Source organism: Sarcophilus harrisii, chromosome 1, assembly GCF_902635505.1.
Source record: "Sarcophilus harrisii chromosome 1, mSarHar1.11, whole genome shotgun sequence".
Lineage (NCBI taxonomy): Eukaryota > Metazoa > Chordata > Mammalia > Dasyuromorphia > Dasyuridae > Sarcophilus > Sarcophilus harrisii.
Genome location: NC_045426.1, coordinates 380822563 through 380847451, shown reverse-complemented (window position 1 = coordinate 380847451; position 24889 = coordinate 380822563). Strand labels below are relative to the sequence as shown.

Sequence of the window (24889 nt, the reverse complement as noted above, 5' to 3'; positions counted from 1 at the left end):
AGCAGCCGGAAGTGCTCCTTTCCTGGGCGGAGCTCCAGGTCCCACCTCCGCAAGATGGCGGCTCCTGCGTTCGAGGTGTGTCACGTGTTCTGCAGCGCGAACAGGGCCCGGGGGGCCGTGAGCTGGGACCCGGGGCCCGGGGGCCTCTTGGCCTTCGGGTCCTGCAGCTCTGTGGTCCTCTACGAGCCGCAGGTGAGAGAGACAGCGCGCGCCCCTCTCATCTCTTCCCCGCACGCCAGGGTCTGCTCCCCCGCCTCATTCCGCTCATTTCCGCCTGCGCGTGCCAAGTTCCTGCTGCGTCGGGGCTGCCGGCGTTGTAGCTTGGAAGTCTCGGGCTTCCCGGGGTTTCCGACACCCACGCTGCCTCTTCACCGCTTTGGCGGCGCTGCCCGGGCGCGGGGAGGGTCGTCCCCAATCACCCGGGCATCCGGGAGGGGCGTTCTCCTTTGGGAGCCCGGAGGTTTTCGGGGCTCCTCCTGTTAAGTTTGAATTCTTGCAAGTGCCATGTACTTATTCCGAGAAGTACTTAAATCTTCCATTTCTGCTCCTAGCTCATTGTTAACGCGCCCGTGGTTTGCTCATTTTATTGCGTGTCACGTTCCTGGCAGGAGGCATTCTTTATCCACGCGGCTCCCTATCCATGCTTAGTATCAATGTTCCGCCGCGGCTCCCCGCTACCCCCAGGCGCCTCCCTCCTTCCCGTTTCTTCTGTGTAGGCCCAACTTCTGTTTTTTTTTTTTTTTTTTTTTTTAAATTTAATAGCCTTTTATTTACAGGTTATATGCATGGGTAACTTTACAGCATTAACAATTGTCAAACCTCTTGTTCCAATTTTTCACCTCTTACCCCCCCACCCTCACCCCCAGATGGCAGGATGACCAGTAGATGTTAAATATATTAAAATATAAATTAGATACACAATAAGTATACATGACCAAAACGTTATTTTGCTGTACAAAAAGAATCAGACTCTGAAATATTGTACAATTAGGTTGTGAAGGAAATCAAAAATGCAGGTGGGCATAAATATAGGGATTGGGAATTCAATGTAATGGTTTTTAGTCATCTCCCAGAGTTCTTTTTCTGGGCGTAGCTGGTTCAGTTCATTACTGCTCCATTAGAAATGATTTGGTTGATCTCAATGCTGAGGATGGCCAGGTCCATCAGAACTGGTCATCATCTAGTATTGTTGTTGAAGTATATAATGATCTCCTGGTCCTGCTCATTTCACTCAGCATCAGTTCGTGTAAGTCTCTCCAGGCCTTTCTGAAATCATCCTGTTGGTCATTTCTTACAGAACAGTAATATTCCATAATATTCATATACCACAATTTATTCAGCCATTCTCCAACTGATGGACGTCCACTCAGTTTCCAGTTTTTAGCCACTACATAAAGGGCTGCCACAAACATTCGTGCACATACAGGTTCCTTTCCCTTCTTTATGATCTCTTTGGGAAGTTTCTAGCCACTACAGAGAGGGCTGTGTTGGCCCTACTTCAATCAACTGTGGACACATTTCTCTCCTTCCTTATTTCCTAAATTCTGGTTCCAGCCTCACAATAGATTAACCTGCTATTTCATAAGCATCTGCTATTTAATTTCAGCTTTGTTGGTGCCACTGATAAGCAATCCTTGTATCTTTTTTTTTTTTTTTTTTAAAGAATTCATTTCCTGCCTTCTTACAGCTATATTTCGTATACTTTTGGAATGAATTGTTCTTTAAATATTTGGTGGAATTCATTTGTAAATCCATCCATCTTCAGCTCTTTTTCAGTTGACAGGCACTTATTTTATTTCCATTACTTTAGAAGAAAAAATGCTGACGTTTAAATATTTTTGTACATTTATCCTTTCCTTTTTTCATCTTTTCTGTTATAGTAATACTATATTTTGCTATCCCTCTTTTCTCTCTTTACACCCCTCCTTTTATCCTCACTTATTTGGGGGAAAAGAAAAAGAAAAAAAAAACAAAACCCTTGTAATAAACATATAGTCATGCAAAACAAGTTTTCTGTCTCTGAAAAGTATGCCCCATTTTTCTGCACATTGTAGGGCACTCTTATATTGTTTTATTGTTTGTCCTGTGATATCATAGTTGGGGATTATATTGGTCTGAATTCACGAGTTATCTTTATAACATTTTTTTAATTTTGATTGTATAACTTTATTTCCTACCATGTTCATACCATAAAAATTTAGATTTTGTACTATTTTGTATTTTCTCTTATTGTTCTTAGGTATGAGTCTTAGATTTTAATTGCCCAAAAGTCAGACCATGGTTTAGAACTGTTTATATTCTCCTCAAATTTCCTACCATGGTATAACTTATAAAGTAGATAATGAGTGAAACTTTCAAGAGAGTCAGGATCATTTGGTGTTATTTACCGGGTTTTTTGACAAGATTTTTGGCATTGTTGTGTTGGTGAAGGGGAGCAGTTGAGTTTGGCTGGAGTGTAACTTTGGAAGCAAAAAGATTCAGGGGATAGGGTTAGGAAGACTTGAGTTCAGACACACCTCAAACAGGCATTGGCTGTGTGACCCTGGGCGAATTGACTTCATATATTGGAGAAGAAAATGGCAAACCGCTCCAGTATCTTTGCTAAGAAAACATGGAACATACTGTCCATGGGGGCATGAAATATATTCCAGTAAAGCTATGTCAGTTCATAGGCCCCTATGAAACTCTTCATCATTTCTTAAAGTACATTAGAATTCTGTTATATTAATTTATTGTAATTTGTTCATCCATTATTTTAATTCATTAGGTACTCTCTTAGTTTCTAGTTCTTTGCTGTGTATATGTTCTTTTGCTTTGTATGTGTATGTAGTTTTGTATGTATGGGTTCTTTCCCTCTGTCTTTGTTCTCTTTGTTTCACAGCAGTTTGTGCTACATTATGGGTTTTTTCTTATCTTACTGTTGGATGTTCTTGACTTTCTCAAACATATGCTGCTCTATGCATTTAATTATTGCTGTATGTGGTGAAGCATCCTCTCTAGGATCATGCAGTTAGTATATATCAGAGGCATGGTTCAACTCTTCCTAACTTCAGTAGAAAGTCTCTAATATACCATTGATAAAAAATTATGTTTCCTGGCCTCAAGGAGGTGCTTATAAGTATCATAGTTGCACTATAACTCTAGTCTTTTGACCATAAATCTAACAGTTCACCTTATACCATATTATCATATCAGATGGTTTGGTGGCTATGGGAAAGTAAAGATTTTTGTCATATGTCATCTCCAGCTGGTTGTCAGTTTGGTTCTATAAAATAGCTTCACAGAACCCCTATGCAATTTGCTACTTTATTATTTTGGATTGAATTATGATTCATACATGAATTTTTTTCCTACAATAGTATTTCATTTTTCCAATTACAATTTTTTTGTATTATAACTTTTTATTGACAGAACATATACATGGATAATTTTTTACAACACTCACTTCTGTTCTGACTTTTCCCTTCCCTCCCTCACCCCCTCCCCTAGATGGCAGGCAGTCTTATACATGTTAAATATGTTATAGTATATCCTAGATACAATATATGTGTGCAGAACTGTACAATTCTCTTATTGCAAAAGAAGAATTGGATTCAGAAGGTAAAAATAACCTGGGAAGAAAAACAAAAATGCAAATAGTTCACATTCATTTTCCAGTGTTCCTTCTCTGGGTGTAGCTGATTCTGTCCATCATTGATCAATCCAATTACAATTAGATACTTTTCACTATTCGTTTTTGTAAGATTTTGCGTTCAAATTTTTTTCTTCCACCCTCCCTTATCCCAAGACAGCAAGCAATCTGATAAAGATTAAACATATACACTCTTTTTAAATTTTCAGATTGTCATATTTAGCATATTGTACAAGAAAAATCAGACCAAAAGGGAAAAAAAATCATGAGAAAGAAAAAAGTAAATAAAAAAAAGAAGGGAAAATAGTATACGTCATCCAAATTTAGTTTCCATAGTTGTTTTTCTCAATATGTTTGGCATTTTCCATCCCAAAAGCCTGTTTGAATTATCTTGTATCATTGCATTGCTAAGAAGAGCTAAGTCTATCATTTGATAATCTTGCAATTACTATGTATAATGTTCTGCCGGTTCTGCTTCTATCAGCATCACTTCATGTAACTCATCAGCCTGCTCATCATTTCTTATAGAATGATAATATTCCATTTTATTCATATCCCATAACTTATCCAGTCAGTTGATGAGCATCTACTCAATTTCCAGTTCCTCATGCTAGAATTCTTCAGGTTTAGTTTTTTTAGGCAAGGGATACCTATATGAAGCTATCCTACTTCTGTATCTTATATTAGAGGGGAAAATTCTGATTTTATTTAGGTACAATTTTGAACTATAAATTACTAATAACAGTGTTTTCTTTCTCATAGAGTGGAGTTGTTATTGACACTCTGAATGGTCACACTGCTCGAGTTAATTGCGTACAATGGATTAAAAACCAGGATAACTGTAAGTATTAATTAGGGTCTTTTAGAGTTTTTAATTTTTTTTTTATAAAACAAAATTAATTCTTAATTATTCTTCATATTCATCTTTAATCTGGTGTTATACATACTGTAAAAAGATACTTTAACAGATAGAAATCCTTAATATACAGTAAACCTATGCTAGTTTGGATAGATTATGGGTTGAATAGTTAAATTTATGTTAGTTAGTCTTAAAGAATAAAATAAAAATATCATAGGATCATAGAGCTAGAGCTGAAAAGAACCTTAGTGATCATCTAGCTCAAATCCTTTGTTTTGCACTTTGGGAAATTGCACTCAGAGAGGCGTTGAGGTATGAATTTTTCTTTCAAGTACCTTTACAAGCCAAAGCTAAAATAACAAAGAGGTTTTTAAGGTCTCTCTAAAAATAAAAATCAAGGAGGATTGGAATGGAGCACAAAGAACACACTATCATTATGATCAGAAAATAGCTATTGAGCAATAATTCAATATTTATGGTGTCAAATGAGAAAGCCTATTACAGTATAGTGCTGACTCTGCTACCAAGTGGCTTTGTGATCGATGGGCTCATCTTCCATCTACAGTTTGCTAGTTTTTAAAATGAAAGAATTCTCTTAGATAATCAATAAGGCCCTTTTTTTTAGCATCTGAAGTTTATGATTACTCTCTTTTAGAATGTTAATTTGCATTGGAGGTTCTAAAATGATCATTTCCCCCCTCAAAAGTTTTAAACCTGCTTCCTGCAATTTGATTTTATTGTTAACTGGTATGGTGTTTGGATAAATTATAATACTGCAGTTAGAATAAATTATAATTAGAATATAGTTAGAATTCAGGCTGAATTAATGTGGTTTTAAATCTACAATTTTTTTTAGTTCAAACTTAGGAGTTTTGTTGATTTGGGGGAATTTCTGATGTGAAAATGCCTTTCTCTGACGAGATATAATCTTGAGAGTAGCATGAGGATATTAAAGTTCTAATTTGCTCATGATTACTTTGCTAGTATATGCTCAGAGTATATCTTCATTTCATATCTCTTTGATTTCAAGGTCAGAACTCTTTCCCGTATACCAAGCTGCTTCTCGAGTACAGTAGATAAAGGCAAATTATATCTATATATCTATGTTTATGTACTCTTTTCCCTTCCTCCTTTCCAAAATGGTAAAATATTTTTGTATATGGCTTGATTTTTTCACTTGGAATAATTTTTTGGCTATAGTTTACTATAATACTGAATTTAACATTTCAACATATATATAACATATGAATTTAACAATGAGATATATAGAAAATAATAGAAAGAATTCACCCAGTTATAATTTTTTTTGTTGTTCAGCTGTTGCAATTGAATTGATTTCTGGAGGAGCAGATAATCAGATGATTCTTTGGGAGATACAGAACAACAGGGTAAATAAACATGTTTTGAATCTGAATCTCTTTGTTTATTTTTTTTATATGATACATGATTTTGTTGTGGTTTGGGGAACCCCAGAGTATTGATATTCTGGACCAATGAAGCAGGTATCCTCCCAAAATTTGGAGGCTTAGATAATGTCCAAGTCATGAGGCAGATTTTTATTATAATTGTAATGCCAATTAAAGTGGGCTAAATTCCAAAAGAGGAAACTAGCAAAGAGCAGGGAACAAATACATAAATTTATAGGGATTTGAGGAGTACAGAACAAAGAATAGAGCAAGGTGAATGACATCATGGGGTTAGGAAGTTTGGTAAAGGGGGCTAACAATAACTCCCCTTCTTTCATGAAACCAGAAGTACTCAATGTTTGGTTCCAGGTATGAGATAGCAGCCTACACTCTTGGATTACAAAACAGACATCCTTGAAGGATTGCCTAGTAAAATAAAGGTTTCAGATCCAACCCCCTTTCTTTCATACAAATTTTCCAGGGTGGTACCCACATCATTCCCAATAGCTACATTCCTAATGTGACTGTATCACTCCCAGTCCTGGGGGACCTGCGAGCTTCTTGAAAAGTATTGCAGCTACAACATTCTCAACTACAACAGTTATTGCTACAACAGTCTGAAAGGCTCTGCATCATATACATTTCATCAGTATAGGAATCTCCGTGTCAGAAACTTCTTTTTTTACCAGTTCACATTATAATCTTAATGGTTAAGTGATTTGTCAAGGATCATACAGCCAGTCAGTAGGACTTGAATGAAGGTCTTCCTGACTCTAAGACCAACTTCTATTTACTAAACCATACCTTTGTGTTCTATATAGTTGTAAAAATATTCTGCTCTTGCTGATAATTCTTATTCATGCTTTCCATCATTTTAAAGTTTTCTATGAACTTCTTGGTTCTTATGAATAGATACAACATCTTATACTTTTCATTGACCTCAGTTTTCTTCACCTAATTTCATACCTTATTTCTACATGATTGCAAACATCTTTCTGAATGTCCAGCTATTTCAGAATGCTTTTCAAAATCCACTTTGCCAAACACATCTGTCTTTCCCTATATTAATCAGAACCTGTTGGAAAAGCCTGTAAGGGACTTTCACCTTGTCTTGATGCTCCTTGTCTCTTCCTTATCCTTGGTATCCAGAGTCATTGGGCTTTGTGACATGGTTCATTTACGAGGCACATGTAGGCTGGTTATTATGGATTTGTAGCTATTTTATAAGGTCAGAGTATTATAAAGTCTGAATGGACCTGGTTGTCATTTCTCTCACTTTCCCTGAATTGTATCCTTTGATCTTCTTACTTGTTTTGGTTGGACTAGAACAGAAAAAGAGCAAGATTCCCTTATTTTTACAACAATGGAATTTATTTGGTGTCTTATGATTGCAGAGCCTGGAGTGATAGTTTTTCGCACTTAAGAATCTTGGAGATTGCAAAACTCAAATGTTGAGAGCTATAATATATACCATATTTCAGGATACATATATTATATAGATGGAAGATGAAGAGCTATTGTGAAGTAAGGGGTGTGTGTATGTTTACTGACTGAAGAATTAAAGAAACCTTGGAGAGAATAGCATATAATGAGTAGGAAATAAGTAGTGAAAAGGTGTAGAAGGATATTCTAAATGTATTAATAATAAAAGTTAATAATGTAGTGCTTAAAAAGTTCACAAAATACTTTAGTTGAATCCGTTGACTAGTATGAACAGAGGCTGAGAGCAAGTTGTGTTCAGATTAAAAAAATAGTCCAATTTGGCTGGAGCACGTGTACAGCAGGGTTTCTTAAGCCTTTTCCCACTCACTACCTCTTTTTACCCAACAAATTTTTACACAACTTCAAGTATATAGGTATAGAAATAAATACTTACTGAAAATAAATCTTCAAGAAATTTATTTTAAAACAGTTCCTTGGCATGTATAATTTTATAATTTATTAAAGATGAAAGCAAATTTTCATACTAATGAAATGGATGTGCTTGTTTATTTTTACATAAAGAATGAAATCTTGGCAGAATATTTGATACTTTTTACTGTTGCCAAATTTTCCACAACCTTCACATTCAGTTGTGTCAACCCATATGGGGTTGCACCCCACAATTTTAAGAAGTTTTGGCATAAAGAAGCAATATGAGGTAAAGTTGGAAAGGAAGGGTAATTTCACATTGTGGAGGGCCTTAAATACTAGCCTGTGGAATTTTTGCTTGACTAAGGAAATAACAGGGAGACCTAAATATTTTTGAGGAGATAAGTGACATGATCAGATCTATGCATTCTCTAATGGAGAAGAGAGAGAATGAAAGGAGAAAATCCTGTTAGGCTTTAGAACCAATATGGGAGGGTTGGTGTGAGGATCTACTTTAGAATGGTGACTGTGTGATTAGAGTGGAGGACAGAATTGAAATCCTATAGCTTATGGTTGATCAGATTTGATATGAAAGGTGAAGGAAGTGGAAGAGTCATATATGAATGCAATGTTAAGAATATGGGAGACCAGGGCAGCACCAGCTTTAAGTCAGGAGCACCTGAGTTCAAATCTGGCCTCAGACCTTACCACTAGCTGTGTGATCCTGGGCAGGTCACTTAACCCCAGTTGCCTTGGCAAAAAAAAAAAAAAAGAATGTGAGAGACCAAGTGAACATCATGCTAGTCAAAGTGTAAAGTCAGAAGAAAAATAGGGAAAAGATAATGAGTTCAGTTTCAATTGCCAATCATTTATCCTCATAGAGATTCACTGAGAGTAGCTGGAGGTATGGGTTTGGAGTTTAGAAAAAAAGCTTGCTGATGGAAACATTTGGTATGCATATGGTTGGAATTGTTAATTGGAGAGATGAGAATGTTTGAGTTTGTCTAGGGAGAGAAAAAAGGGGCCAAGTTCTTTTAGAAGAAATAAAGGCTAGGAAGAAGCTGAGAACCTAGTGAAGGAGACTGAAGAAGCAGTCAGGTGGGAAAGAGGACCAAGAGAATGAAGCCAAAGGAAGAGAAAGGATTCAATAAGGAAGACTACAACATTGAACATTTGTAAGTCACAGGAGGGAAGTTATTGTTAGCTCCTCATTCCTAATTTTCAACCAGTCCTATTGTCTCCCATGCTTCAGCTCTGTGACCAATCAAGTTGATTTTGCCATTCATGATGTTAAGATATAATGTCATAACTCATTCCCTGCCGACAAGGTCCTGTTCTTTGTTCTGTACTCCCCAAAACTATACAAGAGAGTTATTCCCCTCATTTGGAGTCTTATCTTTGCAGAGGAAGCTGAAATTCTATTTATTAGTACATTTGCATTTTACTAATAAATTGATGATGATTAGAACCTTGTGCTTCAGTTTACCCTATTTTGACTGCAATATCCCTTATCAACAGGATCCTCTTCCTCCTTTTATGGAGGAGATAGCAAGAGGCAGTTAGTTGTAGATCCTTATGGAAAACAGGAGCGTGGGAAGGCCCAGGCATTGTGGGTGTATGTGAGTGGGGCAGCAGCTAGCCTAGCAAGGATCAGATGTCCTCCCAGACTGTCCTTACAAGCAGGTACCAGCACCCATCTTTTCATAGTACTAAGGTGTTAAGGTTTTTTTTTTTAATCTTTAAAAAGTTGATCTCTTTTTAACCATTAAAAATGAAATTGGCAACTCCATATTGACTTAATATCTTTTATCTTTTTCTCCCTCCTCTTTGTTTCTGTTGAGACATGACCATCCTTCCAGTCACCCAAGTTCAAACCCTCACAGTCATCTTTGACTTCCTTTTCTCCTCCTGTTCCCTTTTTTGGTCCTTATAAAATGAGTGACCCAGACTTACTGATTTGAGCTATACAACATGTCTCACATCTACCTTCTTCCTGCATTCAGAAGGACACTACATGAGTTCTTTCTATCATTTCTCACTTGAAGGTTTAATTTGTCTTCCTGTGCTCAATCTCTCCTCTTTGAGCTGTTCTGTATAGGTCTACCAAATTATTATCCTCAAATTACAGGTCTGGCCAGAATGCGCCGGGAGCAAGTGGGAGCCTGCAGGGGAGGGAGGAGAGAGAAAGGGAAGGAGGGTGGGGAAGAGGGGGGGGGGGGGGGGGAGCGCGTGGGGGAGCTCCCTCCCTTTCTCCTCCTCCCTCCCTTCCCCATGTGCTCCCGCTCGCTCTCGCTTTCTCCCTCCCTTCCCTCCTTCTCTATCTCCCTCTCCCTCCCTCCTGCACGCTCCAGCTCCCTCCCTCCCTCCCCCTCCTCACTCCCACTCCCTTCTCCCCCCACCCTCCATCTCTCCCCCTCTCTCTCCCTCTCTCTTCCTCTCTCCCCCCTTGCTTCCTCCCTTGCTCCCACCCTCCCTCCCTCCTTCCTTCCTCACTCCCACTCCCTCCCTCCCCCACCTTCCCTTTCGCCCTCCTCCCTCTCTCCCCCGCACGCTGCTGCTCCCTCCTTCCCTCCCCGAGCCGGAGCGAGGGAGGGAGCGAGGGGAGGAGAAATGGAGGTTGGAGGGGAGGAAGGGAGGGGAGAAGAGGAGGAGGGAGGGAGCCTGCGGGGGAGGAGCACCCAGGGAAGGGGTGGAGGGAGGAGAAAGGGGATGGGGGAGAGGGAGGGGAGTAGAGGAAGTGCGTGAGGGAGCAAGGTAGGGAGAGAGGGAGACAGGGGAGGGAGGGAGGAGGAGAAAGTGAGGGAGCAGAGCGAGGAGGAGGGAGGGAGGGGGCAGGGAGCACTTGGGGGAGCAAGCGGGAGCCCGCACGGGACGGAGGGAGCAATTATTCCATTCAGCATTTAAACCTCTCCACAATCTGGCTCTTGCTTCCTTTTCCAGATTTATTGCACATGACTCATATTCACACTTGTGATCAGGCCAAATTTGGCTCCTCTTGGTCTCTGTACAGGCCCTCCTTCCCTCAACCCTGCAATGCTCTTTTATCTTTCTTTCCTCTGCCCCTCAAACCCCTGGTTTTCTACATGGGGGCTCTGTCTTGTTCCTTCAGTGGCATCCCTTATTCCCCCCCCCCCCCATTTTTGCTTGGATTTTATACATCTGTGTGTGTGTGTGTGTGTGTGTGTGTGTTTCTATATATATATGCATATATATATATTTATGTTGTATTTACTTATCTGTATAACTTTTGTTTATGAATAGACTGTAGGTTCTTTGAGGGAGCTAAGGGACCTGAGGGACTGAGGGAAACTAAGATAATTTCCCTGACTCCTAGAGCATTTTTGTACATAATGGGCACTTAATTGTTTTTTTCTTGTTGTAGCTTACAGCAATAACTTCCTTCAGAGGCCATGAAGGCGGTATTTGTGCTGTTGCTGCTACTTACCTGGACAGGATCTCAGCTGTGGAATTAAATCCACTTATAGTTTCTGCTGCTTCTGATTCTACAGTCCGTGTGTGGTCCAAGGTGAAATCACAAGGTTAGTAATGTTTCTTTGTGTGTTATAGACTGATTAAAGAGAATAATTATTAAATGAAAGATAAAAGGAAGTAGTCAATAGCAATATTTTCTAACATGTTTTATTTTGAATTAAAATATTTCTTTTGAATTTTCTCACATTTTTTCCAAAGCTATTTAAAGGAAATTAAAGGAAATCCTCAGTCTTTTCTTTTTGGTTATTTTTTTGTAATTTCATAATCAAATATATTTGGTAACTGTTGCCTTTAAATTTGTAGAGCATTGTGATTAATTTAATGGGAGGATTTTTGGAAGGAGTATTGGATTAGAAATCAGGAAACCTATTTGGACTTAAGACCTGAAACTATCATAAACTAGTTTAATTTTTTTCATTTGTTATATCATAATAAAATCATAATAGCTACTTTGCTAAATTCAGTCCATCCCTTCATCTTTCCACAAGCTATTTTCCAGACTGTAGAATGCACACAGTTTTATCTAAACTTCTTAGAATTTTTTGCTGTACTTTGAGGTGACTCAGCCTTTTGTTAGTGCTTTTTCCTCCTCAGATTACTTTTCATTATATGTACTTGTATTTTGTACATATGTATATTCTTTGAGGGCAGGGAATGTTCTGCATTGCTCTTCAGCATCCAGTGAAGCTATAACAAGTGCTTAATATGTGTTTGTTGAATTCAACTGATTAGGGAAGTCATATGCCACATATTGTAAAAGTATAAATTTTGAAAAAGTATAAATTGCAATAGAAAAACAAAAATAATTGTTGCTATTTTAAAAACAATTATATTACACTCATATAGTTATTAAATATTAAGAACATAAAAATATGCTAATTAAAAGTTAATATTTTCCTGATCTATAATTTTCAACAGCCATTTTTCCATATGTATATAACTTTTTTCCACTTTTTATATCACTTTTGTTTCAATATTATCAATTAAAGTTGTTAAATTACATAATCAATCTTCATTTATCCATGTCCAAGTTATTTATTTTGTGAATAATTTCCACTACAATCCTAGATGTTATTGTTATTATGATGAATCTGTGGTTTCATTGATTTGGGAGTTTCATCCAGTGATACAGATTGCAAGCCATTCATGCCTGTCTCTTTTTCACATCTTCTCATTCAATGGATTTCCCTTGTCATTGGAGGTGATATTAGTGGAATATCCTGTCTGTCCACCTGCCATCCCTAGTTTTTGCTGCATAATTAGCCTAGATATCTTCTCTTCCTATCATATTCCTTGATGACATCTTTCATACCTATTCTTAGAATTTTCTCAAAATCACTTACATGTATACCTGTTGTTTTCCTTGAATAAAAACTTCTTAGAACTTTCTCACTGTTTCAGCCTGCTCACACCCATCATGTATGCTGCTTCATTGTCTGCTGTGTGATACGTTTTTTTTCACTTTATAGTTTTTTTTTCCAATTATATATATAGTTTTCAACTTTCATTTTTGCAAGATTTTGAGTTCCAATTTTTTTCTCTCTCCTTTCCCTCCCCAGTATAGCAGACAATCTGTTATATGTTATATATGTACAATCATTTTAAACATTTCCACTCCAGTCATGTTGTCAAAGAAAAATCAAAACAAAAGGGAAAAACCAAGAAAAAACCACACAAAACTGAAAATAGTATGCTTTGATCTGTACTCAGTGTCTTTCTTTGAATGTGCATGGCATTTTTCTTTTCTGGTTAAAAGCACCTGTTTATTGGTTACAATGTCAACTCAGGGCAACATGTTTCACTGAGCCACTGTACAAATACAAAGATCAAATCCTTTGGGAAAGGCTATAAACAGAAGTTCATAGCAAGTGACAATTTTCACAGGAAGTCATTGATGCAAAAGCACTATTGGAGAATGCACAACACAAGTCGCTAGTTTTTATTAGCTTAAATTAAGGCTGTTAAGACTTTTATCTGCATACTCCAAAGGCACACACCAAAAGGCAGTGTGAAATCAATTCATCTTTTTTAATATTTGCAGACTTATCTAGTTCAAGTCAGCAGAGAGTGTTTAAAACAAATGTTCTACGATAAAAAGAAATATATTGGAAATTTAACCATTATACAGCGACTGCAAAGCAAAAAAGTTTTTAATAACCAATTACATTTGGACTCCTTTGAATATAATGTGTAATACAAGTGTTTGAATACCTCTTTGAAAGGAGAAAAAACATGGAATAGAGTACCATCATGTAAGTACAAACAAAGGCTGGAAATATCTAAAGACTATTCCATAGAAGTCTCTATTAATCAAAAATCTAACATACTGCGTGTGTTTTTGTCAGGCACAGTTAAATCTATTGTTATCATTTATAGCAATTATTAGTAATACTTGACACATTTTTACCATTACAGCACTACATTAACATTCTGCATGGAGTGGTCTCCAAAGTATAGTAAGAAATTGTACCAGCATGCATGTGGATGACATTTTTTCATTTAAAGTTTATTGGAATTGTGTCACTGTATTTTTTTTTAATAACTTTTTATTGATAGAACCCATGCCAGGGTAATTTTTTACAACATTATCCCTTGCACTCACTTCTGTTCCGATTTTTCCCCTGCCTCCCTCCACCCCCTCCCCCAGATGGCAAGCAGTCCTATACATGTTAAATAGGTTACAGTATATCCTAGCTTGTATCACTGTATTGCTAAGAAGAGCTATATATATCACAGTTGATCATTACACAATCTTGCTGTTACCATGTATGATGTTCTCCTGGTTTTGCTTATGTGATATTTTTAATTTTTTAGAAGTAGTTGTATTCCAAAGTCTTAATGCCATGTTGCAACTGTGGTAGAATATTAATATTAAAGAGATTGGCTTTGCCTTCATGGGAAGGATGGGATAAGTAAAAGAACTTTGCAATTACCTGAAAATAATTTTGCCCACTCTCATTCTCTTCTTACTGATATTACTAAATCCTTCTCTCTCTCTCTCATACACACACACACACACACACACACACACACACACACACAGACATGGCACTTTATGGTTTAGAAAGTACTTTTATATTCATTATCTGACATAATTCTTATAAAAATCCACTTTGGCAGATGGCAAAAATATTATTACTTCTGTTGTAAAATTGAGGAAGTAATAGAATTAGTTAGTTTCATAGATTGCCTTCCATCTATATACCTGGCATTTTCATCCCTTCATCTTGTTTTTCCTGTTGGTAATTAGATTGAAGTCTTTTGACTAATTACCAGTCCATTTAGGAAGCTTTGCAGGGTTTCTGGAATTTCGTGCAGTTGCCACAATGTCATTTAAAAAAGAGGGCCATCTGAAAAACCTTATCTAGAAATCCTTCTTTAATTTGGACAGCATACATAATAGTAGAAAATACCTTTGCCAATCATATATCCTCATGTTTTGTGTTTTGCTGAATATTAGTAATCAGAGGGTTATAAGATATCTCTCCTGTGGTAATTGAAAGATTCAGACTCAGGTCTTTCTTACTCTTAAGTCCAATGTTCTTTTTTTAATATGCTATGCTACCTCAGATTCCATTCTGCCTTCCTTTGTTTAACAATTGCTGGGTATTTTTTCCCATCACCTAGTTGAAGCTTAGGGCCATCCTCACTGATTAATATTCCATAGTGTTTAAGAGTTGTTATAAATAAATGTGAATTGTTAGAATTATTAATTGTGCATTTGTTATTTCTTAGCAAAATGCCTTCAGACCTTGCAGTTTGGAAGTGGGTTTATTTTGGATGTCGCCTTATCTTTTTTGCCTTTTAGTATTGGTGAGTATCCTGCTGATCATATATAAAAGAGAAATGAGTGCTTTTCTATTTCAGCTATAAAAAGACCTAAGTACTTAAAAGACTTAATAAATAAGTATCTTTCATGTTTCACACTCACTTTTCCTCTATATGAAATAATTTCTGCTTCTTTTGGTCACTTTTTGATTTCCATGAAATATATAGTTTATATTGAAAATTTGGAGAGTTTAGATTTAGTTACCTGCTATTCTTGGGTTCTCATATGTCACTGATCTAAGAATTAGTGTAAGGAAGTGAATACTAGTACGTGAAAGAAAAAAATACTATTAAATTTAATTGGAGGTAATATGAAATTTATCTCTGATAAAAATATGTATGGGTTTGAAAATTAATATGTATCCTGAGTTTAAAAGTGTCAAAGACAAATGTATTATGTAAAATATGCACCTATCCATAATTTCATGTTATTATAAGTTGCCTGAGCCCAAAGAATTGGATAATTTTAGAAAGCCAAGTAGTAGTAGTGCTATAGGATCTGGGCTATTTTTATTGAGATAATAAACATTTCCTGTTGATGATTAACTGTTCTCTCTCCAATCTCTCATTTCTTTTCTCCCACCCTCTACTATTTTGAGTTTTTCATCTTGAAAAATACTCCTTTTAACACTAGGGCACCTCATTTTCTAGGTACATGCAGATACCTCAAGACGTTTCTTTTTTCCAGGTACAAACTCCCCTTTTGTCCTAAGACAACTTGTCTTCCAGTGCATTACTTCCCTTCTTTGAACATTATCTCCAAGGGACTAGGGGACCGCTTTAAAGGCCTACACTGTGTGTCTTGATTTCTTCTGTCTTTGGACATCTCAGATCTTGTGAGTGTTGGCCTGATGGAAGCCATTACTGGGGACTTGATTGCTTCTTTCTCCTCTGTGCAGGATAGTGTCCTTCTAGTTTGTCCTCTGTTGATTTTTTGTTGATTTTTGCAAAAGAGGCTGGAAAAGACATCAGCCTTTTTTCTTTCATTATTTTCCCTTTTCTGAGTTGTGAGTATGTTATAGGCTCTGCCATACATCAAATGTCTTGTCTTTGAGGGTCAAGGGACATAAACATTAGTTGTTTTCCTCCAAAACTTCCTTGTGCTGACCTATGGGAATTATTTGGTAGAGGAGAGTTTCATTTCCTTTAAAAGGTATAGAGGAGTCATTTTGCCTTTGCAGTCCAAATGTGTCAAAGCAAGTGGGTCTGCCACTAAAGGGACCTGGTTTCAAATTCCACCTCCTGTGTGTCTTGGCCTAGTTATTTAATCTTCTTGGACAGTGGTTTCCTTATGTGTAAGATAAGGGGGTTGGGCTCTGAGTTCTCTTCCTGCTTTCCTCTTATGGTCTCAGAATCCTCTGCCTGCTCCCTGATGCATAAGAAGACCAGACAGTTTTCTCAGTGTCTCACTGATTCTTACTTTTAAAAAATGTTTTAATTTAGTCTTAATTGTATTGTTTACTTGTTTCCTTATGTTAATTTTGTACTTCAAAAAAATTGAGGACAGTATCTTTTTATAATTACATCTTTCATAATTCCTTAGATTGTGACCTTTTGAATGGAGCATAATTTTTATTTAAGGATGGCTAGCCAGTGACAATGAGTTCAGAAAAACATGGAAAGATTGACATGAATTCATGCAGAGTGAAGTAAATAGAGTCAGGAAAGCAGTATACACAATAATGACAACACTTTATTTACTTGGCATTCATTTATTTATTTAGTTTTAATTCTTTGTTTTTATTTTTTATTAAAATTTTTTAATTATCAAGATTTTTCTTTTTTTATTGTTATTATAGTTTTTTATTTACAAAACATATGCATGGGTAATTTTTTAACATTGACCCTTGCAAAACCTTCTGTTCCAGTTTTTCCCCTCTTTCCCCCCACCCTCTCCCCTAGATGGTAGGTAGTCCAATACATGTTAAATATGTTAAAGTATATGTTAAATCCAATATATGTATACATATTTATAGTTATCTTGCTATACAAGAAAAATCAGGTCTAGAAAGAAAGAAAATACCTGAAAAGGAAAACAAAAATGCAAGCAAATAATAACAGAAAGAGTGGAAATGCTATATTGTGATCCATACTCATTTCCCATAGTTCTCTCTCTGGGTATAGCTGATTCTCTTCATTACTGAACAATTGGAACTGATTTGAATCATTTCATTCTTGAAGAGAGCCACATCCATCAGAGTTGATCATCTTATGCTCTTGTTGTTACCGTGTATAATGATTTCCGGTTCTATTTATTTTACTTAGCATCAGTTCATGTAAGTCTCTCCAGGCCTCTCTGAAATAATCCTGCTGGTCATTTCTTACAAAACAATAATATTCCATAACATCCATATACCACAATTTATTCAGCCATTCTCCAATTGATGTGTATCCATTCAATTTGCATGGATAATTTTTCAACATTAACCTTTACAAAACTTTGTGTTCCAATTTCCCTCCCTCTTCTCTCCATCCTCTCCTCTAGATAACAAGTAATCCAATATATGTTAAACTTGGTAAAAATATATGTTAAATATAATATATGCATGCATATTTATACAATTATCTTGCTGCACAAGAAAAATCAAATCAAAAAGGAAATAAAATGAGAAAGAAAATAAAAGCAAGCAAACAACAGCAAAAAGAGTAAAAATGCTTTGTTATGATCTACACTCGGTTCCCAAAGTCCTCTGTCTGAGTATAGATGGTTCTCTTCATCATAAGATCATTGGAACTGGTCTGAATCATCTTACGGTTGAAAAGAGCCACGTACATCAGAGGTGATCTTTGTATAATCATCTTGTTGCCATATACAATGATCTGGTTCTGCTCATTTCACTTAGCATCAGTTCATACAAGTCTCTCCAGGCCTCTTTAAAATCATCCTTCTGATCATTTCTTATAGAACAATAATAATTCCATAACATTCATATGCCATATGTCTTCATATTACTCAGCCAATCTCCAGCTGATGGGCATCCACTAATTTCTAGGTTCTTGCCACTACAAAAAGAGCTGCCACAAATATTTTTGCACATGTGGGTCCCTTTCCTTCTTTTAAGATCTCTTTGGGATATAAGCCTCGTAGAAACACTGCTGGAGCAAAGGGTATTCTCAGCTTGATAACTTTTTGAGTATAGATTCATATTTCTTTCCTGAAGGGCTGGATCTGTTCATAGTTCCATGAACAATGTATTAATATCCCAGTTTTCCCACACCCCCTCCAACATCTATTATTGTCTTGACAATATTGACAACATTTTAAATGAAAAGAACAAAATCACAAAACATCCAAAAAAGAATAATTTGAAATTAACTCTATATGTTTATGGAGGAGGGGGAATCTTTGCATTTACACATGATGTCACACTTTTTAATGTATTTGTCAATTTTGCCAAATTTTTTTGTCATTGCTTCTTGGCTTTCGGCAATGATCAAGTGTGGTATGTACTCTTCTTTTGTTTTCTGTTTTTTCTATTTTCTAATAATATAAATTGTTATAAGGGATGACTCTAGAAGAGAAAAGAGAGAAGGGATACAGGATGAAATCTAGGTGAAGTAAAAACAAAAGGTCAATAACAACATATTAAAAAAAGAAAAATGAAAGATGGTTAACTTCTCGTCTGTTCATATGATTCATGTCATTTCTTTCCATCTTTTTCTTCCCTCTTTAAAGAACTTTTTTTCTAAACCTTTATCCAGGTCTTCCTCACTTATCAATGTAGTACTTGTTCATCTGTCACAGCCATTCTTTGAACCAAAGGGACAGTCAAATTTGTAGTTCTTGCCTGGAGAAGATTTTCTTTGGTAGTTGTCATTTCTACTAGTCAATCACCATATTTATATTGAATAATGTGGTCATTTGAATATTTATAATTTCATCCCAAAATTCTGTATCAGGTAATCAATGTATTTTCTTTCATCTTTCCTTTCTCCTTCACTTTACTGTTCTTTCTGTCTCCTTCCCACTCACTCCCCCAAATCTGAACTGAGGGAAAGCATATCATAGTTTGAATAGTTATAGGGGTATTAATATTCACAATGATGAAGTTTTAAATGAAACTGAGGGGTGATTTCAACAAATTCAATTTTCAAGTAGTCATAGTAATCAGTGGGGTATAGTAGTATTGCCCACAGTTGTCTGAAGGACTATGCATATGAGTGGCAGTTAATAAAAATGGAGATAACAAAACATAAATCCTTTCAAAAAAAAAGTATTGTTTCAATAAATATTAAACCAGTCACTCTTCTTGGAGCCCTAGGCAGCATGGGACTAAGAGAAATGGAATAGTGAAATGTGAAAGGTTTATGAACGTGGTAACAAAAAATAGTTGAGTAACATTTAGCTTTATCTTCTATCTTGCTATGATAAAATTCAACTCAAATCTTAGCATAAAACACTTGGCAATTAGAATGTAATTTCCTTGAAGCTGGTGATTATTTTTCTTTTTGTGCCTCTAGAGCCTAGTCCAATGCCTTGAACATAAAAGGCAATGAGTAGACACTTATTCAACAAAATTGAATTGACAGTTTTGCAATAAAAGAACTTCCGGATCTACCTTGTTTTTCAGTACCAATTCTAGCTTGTGGCGGTGATGATTGCAGAATTCATTTGTATGTACAACAAAATGATCAGGTAATCATTACTTTTCACCCTTGTTCTTAGAAATGCCTCCTGCTTTCTGTCTTTTGTTTTCTTTTCTTCTTAAAGTTTGTTATAATTGTTATCTGGTTATAAAACTACATATATACATGCATATATTATTTTTCTAGTAAATTTATGTGTCATTAGTACATAATTCTTTTGAAGGAAGTTGAGGTAAAAAATTAAATGATCTACTGAAGTCATGTAGGCATAAGCCAAAAATTACATATTATTCCCAATTTAATTGAGAATTTAAATGGTATGCAACTAGTTTACACTACCTTCTTTAGAACTGGTATTTCCTCCAAATAAGAAGATGACTTTGGGTATGAACTTTTGAGGGCAAATTAGATTTTTTATGTGTATTGCTATGTTGGATACCTGAAAATATCTTGTCATTTTGTTTTGTTTAGTTTCAGAAAATGCTTGTGCTCTCTGGACATGAAGATTGGATAAGAGGAGTTGAATGGGCAGCCTTTGGTCAGTATAAAACTTGCAAAGTATTATATGATAGTAGTAGGTATATGCCACATCTCTTAAAAATTTTTTTTTCCTTTTTATATTTCACTTCTCATAAAACTATTTTTCTTTACTCCGTATTAGAATAAAAGGTTTTCATATTTTTAGACAATGTTGGCTGTTATCATTATCATTTCTCTTGATTGTCGATAAGAATAGATAGAATAAAGCAGTTTGATAGGATTTAGAAAACTTAACTTAGCATTATCATTATATAACAAAATGTCTTTTTGAGAAATGTGGAAAAAATTATTATAAAGGTCTATTTTGAGCTTATATATATAAACAGTTTTTCATGTTATTTTATGAATCTCATAAATGATTAAATGTAAGAATGTGACACATTTTACATACATTTTGTAGCACTGTCATGTAGGTTTTTTTTAAAACAGGTGTAATGTCAAGGAAGGAAACAGCATGCTAGAATATACTAAGTGAAGAATTACTGTGGAAGAAAGCAAAACTATTTTAAGTAATTTTTAGAATATAACATTAAATTGTCATTTTTCTTTATTAGGAGAAGACCTCTTTTTAGCAAGCTGTTCCCAAGACTGTTTGATAAGGGTCTGGAAGTTGTATGTAAAATCAGCATCCTTAGAAATTCAAGAAGATAATGATATAAAGCTGAAGGAAAATACTTTTACTCTGAACAATGGAAGTGAGTAGTAACAAAAATGTTATGATATAGAGATTCTTGGTTTGCTACCATCTCTGTAGCTCATTTAGCCCTTTGACTAAATGATTAATTTGAAAGTTATTTCTTTAAAATTATTAGTTCTCCATCAAAATTATTTTATAAAGTTTTCCTACTATGAAAAGAATCATCTGAAGTAATTTTCCTTGAAAATGAAATATCTGATATTGTTAAGATATTTCAAAATGATGCAAATAAAATTTATTTTGAATAAATGCAAAAGAATATATAAGGTCAAAATTGTGACAACAGCAAATATATTATAAGGAAACTTTTACAATGTGAAATTGTTGTGAGTAGCTTTTTAAATGTTGTTGAGTTGGCAGTTATAAAATGAAAATTGATTTAGCGACACATTCAAACTTCAAAAGATATCAGGAGTGAATAGTGCTTTTTTTTGGATAATCTGTGATTTCATTGGTACAGGTGTCTTAGTTCTCAAATATTTGATAATTCATTTTTGTATTTCATTAGTAAGCTGGTTTTAGTATGATAAGATTAAAACTAAATCTTTCGAACTTCTTACATAAATCCTATTGCATGGATAATGGCAAAAACATTTAGAATATCTTGAAATTACAAAGAATAGATCATGTTTTTTTTGAGCATTTACATTGCTTGCACACCAGAGTTCTGAGCATTTGCATGATTCTTCAGGAAGAGCTTGGTTGGGCAGCAGTGTGTGCTGAGTTCTGGCCTCAGTCACCACCTGGTATCTGGTCCTGGCTGTGCTACAGGGTCTTTGGCAAGTTACGCACCTGTTTGATCCGAGGTTGGTCATTGATAAAATGATGTTATTGGGCCACGTGTTCTCCAAGGACCCTCCTGCCTTTGAGGTGTCATGATTTCTGATTTTATAAATAAATGATTTTGTTGTCTTTTGCTGTAGGTGCTGAGGCAACATATGCTGTTACCCTGGAGACAGTGTTAGCCGGTCATGAAAACTGGGTAAATGCTGTTCATTGGCAGCCTTCCTATTACACAGGTAGGAGAGAGCTAGATGGAAGTTTACAGATATCTAATTGACAAATGGTTAAAGTAGAGAGTAAATTCTTTATATATAATGTTAATCATTCTAAGAAATTTTCTTTGGAAGTCATGTTATATAATCATACCTATTGGCTACATGATATCATAGTAGTTCTATATTGCACTTTAACTGTCAAACCAAAGGAGAAATAGAGAAACAAGCTTCTGGGAGTCAGGGGTGTAGACTCAAGGAATCTGTTAGTGTTTGAAAAACATTTGTGGTCTGAACTGGAGAGAGATTACTGTGGTGAAAAAACAAAGCAGGGAGGAAGCGTTGACAAATGAAAAGAAATATGAATTGCTAAATGAGAGCTACAGATTTTGGTATATAAATCTATACTTTCTGGCATACTGTGTTGCTGACCAACAAATGTTCATCATAGTCTTTTGAAGAGTTTTTGATTTCTTTTTAGGGATCACAACTCTGATTTTAACAAGGTTGCATAAGAAAAGTTCAGTTAACAGTTAGCTTTACTGAGATATGAGAATATCTGAACTTATTTGTGTTGTTAATGGGTAATAAAACAATACACTCCATTTTGCCTTAGAACACAGACTTTTGTACTTCTGAATTTCTTCAAAACATCACAAGTTGTTCTCCCATGTTGGAATCTTTACAAAGTGTGTCATTAGAGTAGATAGAGACAATAATTATCTAATTTAGCATGGTTCAGTATGATTGATTTGATCTTACAAGGAGCTGTTATGGGCCAGAAGAAACAAGGTATTAAGTAGAACTAATAGAAACGATGCTTGTGTTCACACCTTTAGAGAGCTCATATAAGCAAGAAGTATTTAAGTATTCATTGGCGTTCACAAGTATGGGAGATTCACAAAACTCCTATTCCTTCATTTTTTTTTTCCAATATCTGTATTACTAGATGATATGAGAAAAATAGGTGCGTAGAGAATATGTATTAGTGCCAGATACTTTCACGCTAGGATAGTACATAAAACATTGAATTACTAGATTAGATAATAGATATAGATTGGGGTGACTGATCTCACAAGTCCTCTGACTTTCATTCAATTTTATTTAGTATAAGTTTTATAACCCAAAACCTTGTTTTTTTTTAATTAAAATTTTTGTTATTGTCTTTTTTTTGTCACCTTTGTTTTAAAATTTATCCCTCTTCCTTATAAAGAGCCATCCTCTCTAGCAAACCATTAAAAAGGGAGAAACATTTTTCAACAAAACAAGCCCATACCTTAAGCAAGCCTGACCTTAGATGCAATGCTTCATGCTCTTACTTCCCCATCTCTGCAAAGAAAAGAAGGAGGTAGATTCCTATAGTTTTTCTTTGTCGTCTAAATTGGGTCATTATTCTTTCAGTTTGTTGTTGTTTTTTCCTTTTTCCTTTGTTGTAGTTGTTCAGTATATTGTTTTCCTGGTTCTACTTGCTTTATTTTGCCTTGTTTCATATAAGTTCATTAGTTCACATGTCTTATATTTCTTGTACTCATTATATTCATCATAACTTAGAACCCACCAATTTTTCATCAGTTACCACAGTTTAGCTATTTCCCAGTCACTGAACATCTACTTTGTTTCCAAATGTCTGTTTCTTTGATATTGCAGAGCACTCCTAGAAATATTTTGTTCTATATTTTTATCATTGATTTCCTTGGGTTATATGTCTGGGAGTAGGATCTTTGGTTTAAAGATTATGTGTATTTTAGTTATTTTCTTTGAATAATTCCAAATAGCTCTACCCAATAGTATTGTTATAGTGCCTATTTTCCCACATTTCCTCCAAAATTGACTATTACCATCTCTTTTCCTATCTGCTAATAAAAGTGTGAGGTTACATATTTTCTTTATATATATATTTTTTAACGTTTTATTTTCAAAATATATGCATAGATAGTTTTCAACATTCACCCTTGGAAAACTTTAAGTTCCAAATTTAAATTCCCTTCTTTTCTCCCACCCCATCCCTTAAGCTTAAAAAAAAAAGTCATCCAATATATATTAAACATGAAATTCTTCTATATTTTTCCACATTTATCATGCTGTACAAGAAAAATCAAAACAAAAAAAAAAATTAGAAAGCAAACAACAACAAAATATCCATGTGATCCACATTCATTACCCACAGTCCTCCTTCTGGATGCAGATGGCTCTCTCTATCACATCTATTGGAACTGACCTGAATCACTTCATTGTTGAAAAGAGCCAAGTCCATTAGAATTGATCATCGTATAATCTTCTTGTTGCTGTGTACAATGTTCTTTTGTTCTGCTCACTTCACTTAGCTGATGCTAAGTTCATGTAAATCTCTCCAGGGCTTTCAGAAATCATCCTGCTGATCATTTCTTATAGAACAGTAATATTCCATGATGTTCATGTACCTTAACTTATTCAGCCATTTCCAACTGATGGGCATCCATCCACTTGATGGATTTCCAGTTTCCTTGCCACTACAAGGATCTTTTTTGTAGTTACAAACATTATTGTACAAATAGGTCCTTTTCCTTTTTTTTAATGATCTTTTAGAATATAGACCCAGTAGAGACATTGTTGGATCAAAGGTTATTCTCAGTTTGATAGCCCTTTGAGCAAAGGGGAATTCTTAAAAAAATACTTTTTTTTGTTTGTTAAAAATTTTTTTTCCCCCTTAACGTTATCATACTTAAAACTTTGCAAAGGAAAGGAACATTTGGGAGTATTTTCTCATATACCTTCTTTCCGGTCCATGCTTGTTCTTTTGACTTGAGAACAATACTTTTTTTCCTCTGCAATACTTTTCATTTATAGTTTTGTGATCAATATGTGTATTGTTTTCTTAATTCTGCTTACTTCACTTTCACTTTGCTGTCAGTTATATAAATCTGTCTTTGCTGCTCTGTATTCATGATAGTATGCGTGTGTGTGTGTGTATATATATATATACATATTTAAATAATACAATAATAACTCCATCATATTCGTATG

The 24889-nt window shown here is 35.3% G+C and overlaps 1 protein-coding gene across 1 annotated transcript in view; it reads left to right on the top strand.

Annotated features, from left to right (window-relative positions):
* ELP2 (elongator acetyltransferase complex subunit 2) overlaps positions 1 to 24889 on the top strand; it is a 50678-nt gene continuing 25789 nt past the window's right edge. The window contains exons 1-9 of the mRNA XM_031946057.1: positions 1 to 192; positions 4394 to 4472; positions 5808 to 5878; positions 11130 to 11286; positions 14975 to 15052; positions 19639 to 19703; positions 20126 to 20192; positions 20749 to 20889; positions 21815 to 21910. Of these exons, the coding sequence (XP_031801917.1) occupies positions 55 to 192; positions 4394 to 4472; positions 5808 to 5878; positions 11130 to 11286; positions 14975 to 15052; positions 19639 to 19703; positions 20126 to 20192; positions 20749 to 20889; positions 21815 to 21910 (892 nt within the window). The 5' untranslated portion in view covers positions 1 to 54. The remainder of the gene's footprint in view (positions 193 to 4393; positions 4473 to 5807; positions 5879 to 11129; positions 11287 to 14974; positions 15053 to 19638; positions 19704 to 20125; positions 20193 to 20748; positions 20890 to 21814; positions 21911 to 24889) is intronic.